We start from the raw sequence: 13,568 nt of genomic DNA, 5'->3' as shown, positions 1-13,568 counted from the left end.
CTGTTTTCAGATTCACTTGCGTCCATTATGAATACCTAAATACAGAAACTAAGGAGGTGACTGGTGACAGCAAACATTGCTTCACTAAGGGCAACTCATTCCTGACAAATTAGTGACAAATAGTGTCATTCTATGATGGGGCTACAGAGTTGGTAAATAAGGGAAGAGCAACTGACATCACCTACCTGGACTTGCGCAAAGCATTCAACACTGTCCTGCACAACATCCTTGTCTCTAAATTGTAGAGACATCGATTTGACAGAAGAATCACTTGGTGCATAAGGAATTGGCTAGATGGCTGCACTCAAAGAGTTGTGGTCAATGGCTCAACGTCCAAGTGGAGACCAGTGACCAGTGGTATTGCTTGGGGGTTGGTATTGAGACCAGTGTTGTTTAACATCTTTGTTGGAGACATGGACAGTGCAACTGAGTGCACCCTCAGCAAGTTTGCTGATGACACCAAGCTGTGTCGTGTGGTGGACATGCTGGAGGGAAGGGATGCCATCCAGAGGGACCTGGACAGGCTGGAGAGGCGGGCACACGCAAACCTCATGATTTTCAACAAGGCCAAGTACAAGGTCCTGTACGTGGATCAGGGCAATCCCAAGCACAAATACAGGCTGGGCAGAGAATGGATTGAGAGCAGCCCCAAGGAGAAGGACTCGGGGGTGTTGGTTGATGAAAAGCTTAACATGACCTGGCAATGTGCGCTTGCAGCCCAGAAAGCCAACTGTGTCCTGGGCTGCATCAAAAGAAGCGTGACCAGCAGGTCCAGGGAGGTGATTCTCCCCCTCTGCTCTGCTCTTGTGATACCCCACCTGGAGTACTGTGTCCAGCTCTGGGACATAAGAAGGGATGTCGAACTGTTGGAGCAAGTTCAGAGGAGGGCCATGAAGATGGTCAGAGGGCTGGAGCACCTCCTGTATGAGGACAGGCTGAGAGAGTTGGGGTTGTTCAGCCTGGAGAAGAGAAGGCTCCAGGGAGACCTTAGAGCAGCCTTCCAGTGCTTAAAGGGGGCTACAGGAGGGATGGGGAAGCACTCTTTATCAGGGAGTGTAGCAATAGGACAAGAGCTAATAGTTTTAAGCTGAAAGAGGGTAGATTTAGATTAGATGTTAGGAAGAAATTTTCCACTGTGAGGGTGGTGAGACACTGGAACAGGTTGCCCAGGGAAGCTGTGGATGCCCCATCCCTGGAGGTGTTCAAGGCCAGGCTGGATGAGGCTTTGAGCAACCTGGTCTAGTGGAGGGTGTCCCTGCCCATGGCAGGGGGGTTGGAACTTGATGATCTTTAAGGTCCTTTCCACCTCAAACCATTCTATGATTCTATGTTCTCATTCAGGATGGAAGAAAAGGAAAACGACATTTAATGTACTCTTAACAAAAAAAAATAATCATCTTTCAATACAAATTTCAAACCAAATCTAGTTGGCAGTGCCCCTTAGAAATAAAGCAGAAAAATACGCAACGGAGAAAAATGATCAGCAAAAGGCTAATTAATTTTCCAAATGCTGCAATTCAGTGCTAGGATTAGCCACTGCCTATGCCTACTTAAGTGCAGAACTATGTGCCTGTGACTTGGGCTACTTTTCCATCACACCGCCTGATCCACAGCACTCCAGTGTTATCTGCAGTTTTCATTGACTTCAGTGAAGCGATATGCACCTCACTACACAGGAAATATCAGAGAATGTTTTGCTTTGTGGTCATTAAAACGATATACAAAGTTTTGAAGAAACCTCTCTGCTCAGGGTATATTTTACTGTAGGCAGAATGATGAAGTCAGGAACTTTCAAGACCTGATTCAAAGAAATACACGGTACCAACTAAAAGTACTGAGAGAGGAAAAGACAGCCTCATGAGAGACACTTATGTGCTTATTGAACAGTCAAAAAATTACTCTCAAGCATAAGATGCAAATGGCTTTTGATTTCTGCCAGACAGTTTTACATCACTGGGGCTTTGTTAATCTTCAGCTTCTCATTTAAGAATGAAATGACAACCCTATGCAATCTTTGCAGACTTTTTTGGTCAGCATTGAACTTCTTATACTAGACTCTTAAAACATTTATTTTGTTATGCTTGAACTATGCTGAACTCTCTTGCTTTCCTGACATTTCCAGACATCACTCCATTTTCCTATATCTCGTTATTCACACTGTCGTGTTCTCTTTTACCTTCTCCCTTTGTTTTCAGAGTCATAAATCCCTGTTTTCATTTAAGGAACAATGAGAAGCGTCAAAAAAACCCACTATGTAAGGAAGCCAAAACACCTCATCAGATAAAAGCTCACAGAAGCGATCTAATGTAAATATTCCGCTCAACAGTTAGCCCTTTTTTAGAAAAATGACTCGGGCAGACAACAGTTTATTTTCCCATACCTTTTCTTGAAGAGACTTCTGTTTCATAATCAGGCTAATGTCCCTGAAGAAATAGAGCCAATGTAATTTTAATTCCCCCCCCGGATTTTTTTTCCTGGATTTTTAAGTGTTAATTGGGATGACTGCCAGGCACTGATATTGATGAAGAAGAGCAACTCTTGAAGGCTATCTTCTTTTTAGCTTCCGAAAGGTATGTGCACAAGTCTTATATTACAGAAGACTGGAAAAAAAAAAAAAAAGTATCTGTAAAACTACCAACCCCACTCAAATGGTTATTCATACTCCAGTGGCACACAGGAGTCACTGAGCATATTCCAACTGCATTAAATACTATTTCAAAACAACCAGCACTAGTTACTTCTCACAGTAACATGTAAGAAGATCTATAGGTCCTATATAATAGAGAGGGCTCTATGGCCAAAACTACAGGCAGATAGAGGTTTACTGAGATATTTACAGGAATGTTTACACAAAACAGTCTCATGTTCTGGGTTCCAAATTGCTTGGATAAACAAATTATTTCTTAAACATTTTTTTATTATCTCAGTGAGTGGTGGAGTTAGTGTGGCAGGCATGTGATTTTTCAAATAGGAATCTGCAGAAGCAATTTCAAAAAGGACAATAAATACAGTCTTAGATGAAAGAAAATACTTTTACCTTCTCACATAAGGCCTCCTAAACTCAAATAGCAAACACTAAGCAATCAGATACGTGTTAATCTAGGAAAAACCTTCCATTCAAGACTTTACCAAACCTCCTTGCTAGCCATTTACTACCACAAAGTCTAACTTGTTTATTCAAACAGCTGCTGGAGGAATAGATGAAGGGGCTGACCAACACCCATTAGCTCTGTCCTGTTGACTTTCCAGAGGGGGGGAAATCTCCTTTAAAGGGCAGGTAACATCTTAAGCTGCACCAGATGCCTGAAAAATTAACATTTACCAAAGTTCTAAGGATTATTCCACTGAATAATTAAAACAATATTGGAAGCCTAATGCGTTATTACTGCTTGGAAAGGGAATTGATAGAAGGAATGACTTCTTCAATGCATTTCTGTCTATTCACAGTGAGTGGGCATACATTCTTCTTTCTCTGAATGCTACTGGAATAAACTGCACCTTCTTTGCACAGTAGTGTAAGTTTCTCTTCCCAGCTACTGATGTTCTTTCCCGAAATGTCCTACTTTTTTCCCCCTCCTCCCAAGCCTCATCTGACAAACATGGCTACCAAAAATTCTTTATTTGTGTCTTTATTTTCCAAGCTGCTTTATGAGACTGTGGACAGATATCTAATCCAGATAGAAAAGAGAGTTATGTGATGAACCCCAGCTGTTTAGCTCAGGCCATCAATTCAAACCACTTAAGTTGACTGCATCGGCACATATTGCTCTGCTGACAAACACGTGCAGATAGCGATACCCAAACAGGAGTGCATCAGGAGTTGGCACTGATGACTTTCATCAAACACCCTCAATCTAGAAGCCAGTGTTTGCCCAAAGCCTGACACTCACAGGTATAACCTTCTAAAACCCAAGTATGTTCTAGGCCCCTTGCTTGCTTCTCCTGCCTGTGTAAAAACCTCCTTCTTTCTGAGGTTCTGCCTATTTCTGATCTATTCTCTGACAGAGGTAACCACATAACTGCACAGACAGGTAAGAGGGTGGACAAAAAGCTACTTCAGTTGGCACTCCCATAGCAAGAAGGCTGGTTAATTAAACTTTAGCTTTCACATGACCAGCACTTTGGACCTCCTGGGTTATCCAACGTAGAACCTGAAACCCCTTACAGTTAGCCGAGGTCAGTGGCAGCAAGTGTTCCCACCAACTTCACCTAAGTCTGAGATCCTGTACAAGCTTAAGATACAAATACTGGCAGCTTCCACCATTCTCCCTACCCCGAAATATTGTTCAATCAAATAAAACCTTTTTAGTTTAATATCTGTTCTTTTCAAGGTGTCTTAAACAGATAACCACTAACACAAGCAGTGTTTCATTTGGTATTGTAACCAGTCCAACTTCTGTCAATCTTCTTTGCACTGATAACCTAAAAATCTTGTAAGATAATAATTAATATTTGAAAAGCCTATATATAGGTTGATTTAGAGTTCTATTCTTGTGTCCATACCGATAAGGCTACTTAATTTTTAATTATGCACAGATAATGTAACTTTTCTTTACATTTCTATATGTTAAAAATACACAGAATGTATGCAGGAACAAGAATATGAAGAAATATCTATCACCCAAAACTAATCATAGCTGATTTATAAAAAGAAGAGAAAGAAATCAGCAGTATATTGAAGTTTACTTGCAAAGGTTCATATTGAGACTTACATATAAACAGTATCAAGATCAAAAGCACTAAGCCTGATTAACAATTTCCTCTTCCATGTGGATGCATTAACATCTCTGAATGTTTATTTTTTCTGTCATATATTTGAAAGCACTTGATTAATACTTAAAACTAAACCACTAAAGCAACAGCTCCTTTGACTGCTCTTTGATCTAATATAACAACTTCAGCAGCTAGATTAATCTAATAATTAAGTCTGCAATTAGGTAGCTCTTCTGAGTTTTAGCTCTTCTGTGTTTAAGGTAGAGTGGGTAGGCTTTGCTCTTCATTCTGTAACTACAGCACAAATCAAATTTTTTAGCAAGTGAAATTGTTCTGAGGCTATTGGGCTTTGGCAACCCAGAACTACTTTCCCATTTCTCTTGTCTTATCTTTAACCCAGTTTACTGAATAAAACTACTCTGAAAAATTTCACTTTATTTCTAATGTGTTTTGCTTCCTAGTTTCCAAACAAGTTTGTAACTTTGAATGCAAATAGTTGCAAAAAAGATGCCAAAGTTATTTTTGAAATCTCTGAATGCATCTTTTAAAGGAAATACAACTCAGGTTATGGTTTATATATCTCACAATCTCAATTAAACCTAAAGTTTTAACCACAATTAAGATGACAGTAAAATTTGCTTTGGTTCCCTTCATTTGATTTGCCATGGTGCTTGCTGTATACTGACTTACTCATTCTTCTCTGAATACTTTCTCTACATGCTATAGTAAACACAAAGTAGAAGAGTTTTCAACTTACGGATATCTCTCCCAGACATTTTATTAGATGCTTGCTAAATATTCAACCATAATATACATAGTTATGTCAGTGGTTAAGAGATGAAAGCCTACATTACTTCACTCAGGAAATGAAGTGCAGGTTTCGGTCCTTTCATTGCAATATCCTTTAGTCCATGGAACATAAATGTTTTTACAGTGGACTGTTCAACAAGTGGGTGATGCAATGGCTTACACAGCTAACCCACTGTATGATTTCTAAGGCCACAGGGTTAATACATAGTGATAAACTATTCAGTTATAATTGTAGCTTTCATGCCAGTTAAAAGGAGTGCTCTGAATATTACACAGTTAAAACCTACTCTGTTATTTAACAGAAATTTGAATTTTTATTCCCGTTGCAAAAATAACATACACAGGAATTTTAACACAGATAAAATTAAGCCAAACATATTGGGCAGTAAAAGGTAGGAAATCTTCAAGAGGTTACACATAAAGAAGCATCATCTCACAGAAGACAATAGCCCAGTGAGCAATTTACAATTGTAGTTGAAGAGCAAGTTAGGATGTAACGAGGACAATTTTTCTAAAAATATCAGTTATTTATTTTTTCCCCCAACATAAATAATGCTAAAATGATGGAAGTTTTTTAATTTCAGGTTCCAGATTTCTAGACCTCTTATGGTCATTACTGTCTGGAAATCTTAGGTGATAAAAAGAAATGGATCAGTGAGACCATTTTCTACTATCTCCAATACAACACAGGATTAAGGACTCCTCTGAACAATGGCAATCCCCACTTCTTGCTTTAAAAACTCTGGGCAAATTTCTCTGATGTCACTTAGACATTATTAGTTTTCCACGTGAAAAGCTAGCCCACAATCAAAAAAGACATCATCTGAAATCTTCCAGTGTTAGAATGTCAACAAACACCAATGTTGCAGCTGCCCAGATTGCACTGTGATTATTTTAAACAAAGATGAGAAACGTAACAATCAAAAATAAAGGGCAACACCACCGAATTTCCACAGACCAAAATCTCTTTGATACCTGTGAATTTCACCTTACTATAGGGAAAAATAAGAATTGCAACTTAAGTTAACAGGTATAAGGCAGTAACAAAGCCACACTTACTAATTTCTACATGAAGTAATTTCTACATATTTGTTTAATTAAGAATGCCTTTTTTTCAAAGTAATACAATCTTGATCTAAAAATTTCAAATAACAGTAAATTTAGCTACATAACATAGCAAACTGTTAAGACAGTTTTGCCTACACAGTTTCAGTCTAGGAATAACTTCTGTCTCCTAATGCAGTATAGTATTATCTCTCATTTAATATATTTTCCTACACTAAAGTGTCTTTATAATCTCTATCAAAGCATTAATTCCTGACAATTACAGAAGATTTAGGTATTCCCAGTTATGTATAGTATTGGTCCTCATTACTGACCCTTTTGAAAGGACAAGTTACAACTGTGAACTTAATCTCGAGTCATATTACCAGAAAACCTCCCCAGGAGATTTCTGGAGTTCTGTAAAGCAGTCAGTACACTATTGACGTGGATCCTCTCCCCTTCTCCAAATACAATTAGGATTTTCTGGTTTTGAAGTGTCACGGTCACATCAAAAATACATTAAGTACTGGATAAAAATAGCTAAAACTTTAAAATTGTTTCCTGTAATTGTATTTTTTCCCTTTTGAACTTGTATCTTTCAAGAGTATAGACATTTATGCCTGAGGCAAAGAGTTACTCACTGTGAACAAGGAAGCAAAAATCTTTCCACATCAGCAACAGAGTAAGCTTTGTGAAGCCTTCTGCATCATATTCCACCACGCCACTATCAACAAACAATTAAAAAAAAAAAAAAGAATACAATTTTTACCTACCATTCGTTCTAATTCTGAATGATAAATAAGTAAATTCTGTATAACAGAAAGTGGGTTTTTTGATTGTTTGTTCAGAAACTTCCAGTATTTGCTTTATTTATTAACAGTTACAATTTTCTAGCTAAATGAAAACTAGATTAAACTTTAATCTTAATATGCTTCTTATTTATGCTGTAGTATTGGAGCTTCTTACCTGAAGAAAAGCCATACACATTTTATATAAATACACTTTAGAATGAAAGGAGAACTGCTAATGCATCTGCAGAACTAAATTGATAACAACTGTATACACGTGAATTCCCTCTATGTTACTCTGATTAAGATAATCTAACTCTGTAGTAAGTGACAGGGTAAAACTGAAAATGCGCAGGCTGAGGACAGTTTGAATTTGAAAATTTAAAAGACTATACATAACAAAAGCAAAGCACAAGAGCAGACAAAAAACTAAATATAGATTTGCTTAGTAGATGGATTAAAAGTTTCAACTAATAGGAGTTCGTATTCTCTAAAAGTCTCAAGCAGTATCAGGACTCATGAAAGACTCCACAACTGAAATAAAATGATAGGCCCAGCTGGGCCATCTCTATACTGTAGTTTTGTCAGAAGAAAAAGTAACCATAGGATCATGGAATGGTTTGGGTTGGAAGGGACCTTAAAGATCACCTAGTTCCAGCCCCCCTGCCATGGGCAGGGACACCCTCCCCTAGACCAGGTTGCCCAAAGCCTCATCCAACCTGGCCTTGAACCCCTCCAGGGATGGGGCATCCACAGCTTCCCTGGGCAACCTGTTCCAGTGTCTCACCACACTCACAGTAAAGAATTTATTCCCTATATCTAATCTAAATCTATGCTCTTTCAGCTTAAAACCGTTAGCTCTCGTCCTTTTGCTACACTCCCCGATAAAGAGTGCTTCCCCATCTCTCCTGTATCCCCCTTGAAGTACTGGAAGGCTGCTATAAGGTGTCCTTGGAGCTTTCTTTTCTCCAGGCTAAAATAATAATATCCTGTTCTCATAAGGACTGAGCTTGCATCAACTCTATCTACTCATGTGTCCAATTCAATTCATTCTTACCTATCTATAGTTGTATAAAATTTGGGTGCATGCTAGAAGCCACCTGACTTCCTAACCTCACTTGAGAGACCTGAGATCTCAAGGGCTCCCGAATATCCATGTCATTTGACATCACCACTCAGAAGCAGAAACCTTCTGACAATGAGGTAAAGCACTGCTGGTCAGGCAATCACTGTCGCAACAGCCCTGGACTCTTGCTTAAGTCAGGATTTAGGTGGGAAACCAAAGTGCCTACCCTTCACAGTGCCAGGGCAGCCCTGATTAGTTGATTTCTGAAGCTAAAGTGCCATCATGCCAAGCCACAGACCTTTGAACTGCAGGAATTCAACATGACCCAAAAGCCCTTTCTCTCAAGGGACAAGATACTGGTTGGTGGTGGGAGCAGCTGCTCTCTCAGTCCTGCCTTTATGCCGAGCGGTGGTTTCTGGCTCCTGCAAGGCTTGTAACCAGACTTGGAACCACTTTCCCATCCTCCCACCTCAGTCACTGCCTATTACTGCAAGTCCCCACCGGTCATTTACTGAGAAATGAGCACATTTCTTTTGCACAAGGAGAAAATCCCTACTGTTCTTTTCCCATCATCTACTATTTTCTAGTAAAATCAGATCGGCAAGTGGCACAGAAGTGAAGTAATGCTAACTTAATTCCAGTACTGCTACAGAGAGACAATCTATACACATCATTCTGTGACAAATGACCAGATTTCATCTTATCCAGTCGATAGCAGTCACACAAGCAAAGACCACGCACCAGGAAACACCACCTTCCCCCATACTACACAAAATAATGCATCAAAAGAAAACTTACGTTCCAAAGTGACTCAGGAAAGCTGCGATGTACTCTCTTCTCTTATGGTATCCCTGAATAACATATTGTACCTTAGAAAAAGAAAGAAAAAAACCAAATACAGAGCCATAAAAAGACAAAAAAAGCCAATGCTTCCAATTTGTCATATATTCCTTGTTAAGGAGGATTTATGTTTGACACAGCATTAGTTCTGAATCCTAAATTTAGCTCGCATGATTTCCCTAAAGAATCCTAAAATGCCTTTAAAACAAACAGTGGATCCTGCACACAGAAAATCTTGTAAAGAAATCCCTTCACTCACTTCTGAGTGAAACTTAGTCTTTCACAATACATTGAAGCGCTGTTTAACTGCACAAGATAAAGAGTGAAGAAATGCGCGATCTTGCTTTGCTGAAGTTTGAGCAGGAAACCACGACAGGCAAATCATAATTACCTGAACTGAGTTGGTTAAGTGTCAAAATAACACTCTGGTTATAAAACAAAAGAAAAAGATATATATTTCACAACTGATGTTGGGTGTTTTCTGAAGACTGCACCTCCAACAAAATCTTCTTAACACTAAGCTCTCTCAGTGGTTTCATGCTGACTCAGGGTGCCACCTACTCAACAGCGAGCACCAATTTCTGAAGCATTCTGGGTTTTGAAAGACTTCCATCCTGGCACAGACAAAAGCCAACAATGTTAAACTTGTAAGACTTAAGGCAGGACTCTCCTTGCACCACGTATGTTTTCTTATCGATCTGAATGGGATTACTTAGCAGAACAGTGTGAACATGGTTTGACCCATAAGAGAAACAATGCATGTGTTGTCAGGCTGCAAGAACATCTGGTTTACAACTGGTTACTTAAAGTACTTACGGTATGGTTCCATATGTGATTCCCTGTGTAAATCTCCTTGCCTTCCAGACTGAAAACTAACATTTTAAAAACTTTTTTTTCCACACTGAACACAAAAAGAACATGAAGAATATTTTTCTTGGCTATAGAATTCCTTGTCTGGCAAATGCTTTGCTAATTTTTTGAAAAATCCTTGATGCAGTCATTGCTGAGAGCTATCCTGTACCCCTTAAAGTTAAATTTTACTTCTAAATTGAAACTTATTTTATAAAAAAACTATTAATATTTTGAAGGCTTTGTGTAGAATCTGAAATGTTATTTTGGGAAAAGGAAAACATACGATAAGTTTGCTTAAGGGACTTTGTTTAAGAAAGGATAAAAACAGTCCCGTGTACTTGCAGATTTTAAAAACAGAAAGTAATTTTAACAGAAAACCACAACAAAAACAATTCTAAAGATAGATTCCAATATAATTATAGAAACACATTTTGTAGAATTTCTTCTAAAAGAGAAAATTATTTTCCTCATTTGGACAATTGAAGGTAAAAATAACATACAAATACAAATAGAAGATCTGTAATAGGCAGACTCCTAGATGTTGGCCCCTAAACTTTCTTTTGAAAATTACACTTCAATAATGGAGAAGCTTTCAAAACACTATACTCACCCTTTTTTTGTTTAAACAGTAAGCTAACCGGAACACAAACTTTTCAGCAACCTTAAATAGCTACTACTATATAAACATCCAAGTAGACTGCTGATTCAGTTCATTTGGACGAAACATTTGAGAACAAAGTTACTGAAAATACTCAAAACCTATAATGATGACTATGGTATGAGAACTTAGATATCTTCCAACTGGAAAAAATAATATGCAAACTACTCATTTGTATTTATTAGCAAAGTAGTATGCTACAACACAGTGTCGTACAACACAAAAACATTTTATCCTAAATCACAACATGTCACAACAAAAAAAATCCACTCTACGACCTGATTCCAAACATGCTGCTTTACCTAAAGGAGTAATTCTATTCAATGTCCTGTGTAGGTGCTCAACTCTTGTCAAGGAGGTATTCTTTGCGTAGTTCACCTGAAGTATGACCTGCTTGGACTACCTGACAGAAGAAAAACTACGCTTATGGAAGTGCTATACTGTGTTCCTACAATACAGTACAGCACAGCACAGCACATAAGGGCACGGAAAATTCAGTTCTCTTTACCCCTTACCTTGTTTGTTAGCAGCTGGCATACTTGAGGTACATAGTCGATAAGACAACCTCCACCAGGAAAGGCTGGGATGTGAAGGGCAGATGATCCTCCAAGTGCACTAGAAACAGAAGTTAATTTAACAGTACATTATATGTACAGTCCCTGGGATTTGAAAGTGATTTCTATTTCCCTATGCTTAAAGTCAGAGGGCCACAACGAGGAAGTGTATTTTATGCTGTGGTGATATAAAAAGTATTGAGTGATTCCATCTATAAAAACTGGTTATACCATGACCCACTGTAATTAAACTACTTTAATCAAGAGTATCACTAACGCAAAGTATTCTCTCACGAAATAGCTTTTTCGTTGTAAACAGTTCTGTTGCTTAGCCCTCATCAATAAGGTGTGGAGCACTGTAGTTATCTTGTTATTGCAGGAGGAGAGGACTTTGAGTCTTGAATTATTGAAAAAGCCACCTTCAGTCAAACCAGCCAAGCAGCAGCAAAATAATTTGGACTGGGGAGTAACAGATGGCCAGACGCAAATGTCATCATGCCATCTCCTCCAGTTTTGAGCCTCCCAATGCAACACAGATGTTAACCTACTAGATCAAGGGGGTAGTGGGCCAGAAAGATTATTAGGCACACGATGCAAGGGAGGATGCTGAAAGAAATGGGTTTGTTCAGTCTTAAGAGAACACTGGGGGGGAGGAGTTGAAGGCATATTGTTACTGAAGGCAGTCTGATACCTTCAATCATCTAATGGAAAAATATAGAGAAGATGGAGCCAGAGGCTTCTCCAAAGTGCACAGTGACAGGATGAAAGGCAATACAGACATGTTGCAACAAAGGAGGTTCTGGTCAGCTATTAGGAAAAACATTTTCACAATAAGATACAGGAAGACAGGCCCAGAGGGGCTGGGGAATCTGAGTCCTCAGAGGTGCTCAAAGCTCAGCTGAACTATTGCCATGAGCATGCTGACCTAAGCTGGCCCTACTCTGAGGAGGGCCTTGGCCAGATAACCTCCAGAGGTTCTCTCCAGCCTGCATTGTTTTATGATTGTATTCCCTGATGCTATGATTTTGTTCACCCCCAGAAGGAAATAATATGAACAAAGTTATTAACTCTGTCTATGTACAGACTGGAAATCTGAATGGTAGGAATACACAGAAATAAAATATATTCAAAGATGCATTTAGGCACTTTAATCAATTGCCTTTATCACAGGAAGGAAAACTGAAGCATGCTTGCTATTGCCAAGGACAACGGCTTATTTGGTGTGGAAGGATCTAGCGCTTTTTATTTAAATCAGGTTGTATAAGGCAATAACCAGCTAAAGTCCATGCTACTTTCTTGTAGCAGTACTGACCTAGATCTTAATTACAGTCTTTTACCAATCAAAAGGGATATGAATTTGCATTATAGACTGACTTAAATCATTCACTAAACATCCAGAACCTTGCTGGGTACAATTAAAAAGCTTTAAAAGCTAAGTTACTTTGTGGCCTCCTGTTTACATGCTGTTTCCATGAAAGATTAAACTGCCTGGAAAGAAAGTTCTCTGTAAACGAAGGCTCTTATTCCCCAGAGGGACCTGCCCTTGTATTTTCCTCAGCACTTGATAAGATATCACTTTGGTAGGTATAAAGGTCTATAATTGTACATCCCTTTGAAGGAACAGGGCCTACATAAATCAAAAAAACCCAAATTCATAATGAGGTATATGGAAATCTGCTACTCAGGCAAAACAGTCTGGGTTCAGCAGACTGTTCACCACATGGAACAGTTCTGCAGGTCTGGGTTTTGCATATGCAATGGTAAAAAAAAGCCTTGAGTGTACCACAGATACATAAAAAAACAAACAAACTTTTCCAGAAGTAAGACTTGAACAGGATTTTTTTTTTTTTAAACAGAATTCAGTTTCCTTGCCGCTACCCCCATACTAAAATTACTCACATGGGAACAGAATTTTGCTACTTGTGCATGTCAAAAACAGTGAAGCAGGACTATTAGGTTACTACTAAGTTGCCACATTTCTCAAACAGTAGTTTGCTCTTAGTCTCAGTAGTATACTGGGTCCATCAGTCCTTAGTGTCGGAGAATGAAAGACTTGTCCCTCTTGGTATGTTACAAGTGGGTTGTGAACCTTACTTTAAGACCCTGGCTTTCAGTTTATTAAACTCCTTAAATGCTCATGTAAATATATCCATAAAAGCCTTTAATCTCATACACAGAGCAAATGTTACTGTCTGTTTTGTATCCTGCCTTGCCTCATTTGCAACCAAGTCTAAGTTCCCCCT

General features: G+C 38.7%; 1 protein-coding gene across 1 annotated transcript in view; it reads right to left on the bottom strand.

The window, feature by feature from the left end:
• LOC104463106 (BRCA1-A complex subunit BRE-like) overlaps positions 1 to 11,386 on the bottom strand; it is a gene marked incomplete at its 5' end in the record, with an annotated part of 40,289 nt that extends 28,903 nt beyond the window's left edge. Inside the window, 3 exons of the mRNA XM_010075296.1 lie at positions 7,209 to 7,291; positions 9,220 to 9,290; positions 11,287 to 11,386. Coding sequence (XP_010073598.1) covers positions 7,209 to 7,291; positions 9,220 to 9,290; positions 11,287 to 11,386 — 254 coding nt within the window. The remainder of the gene's footprint in view (positions 1 to 7,208; positions 7,292 to 9,219; positions 9,291 to 11,286) is intronic.
• Between the last annotated feature and the right edge of the window lie 2,182 nt (positions 11,387 to 13,568).

The sequence above is a fragment of the Pterocles gutturalis genome, unplaced genomic scaffold, assembly GCF_000699245.1.
Source record: "Pterocles gutturalis isolate BGI_N339 unplaced genomic scaffold, ASM69924v1 scaffold15832, whole genome shotgun sequence".
Lineage (NCBI taxonomy): Eukaryota > Metazoa > Chordata > Aves > Pterocliformes > Pteroclidae > Pterocles > Pterocles gutturalis.
The sequence above is the reverse complement of the archived record's forward strand: the minus strand, read 5'-3'. Positions and strand labels throughout refer to the sequence as shown.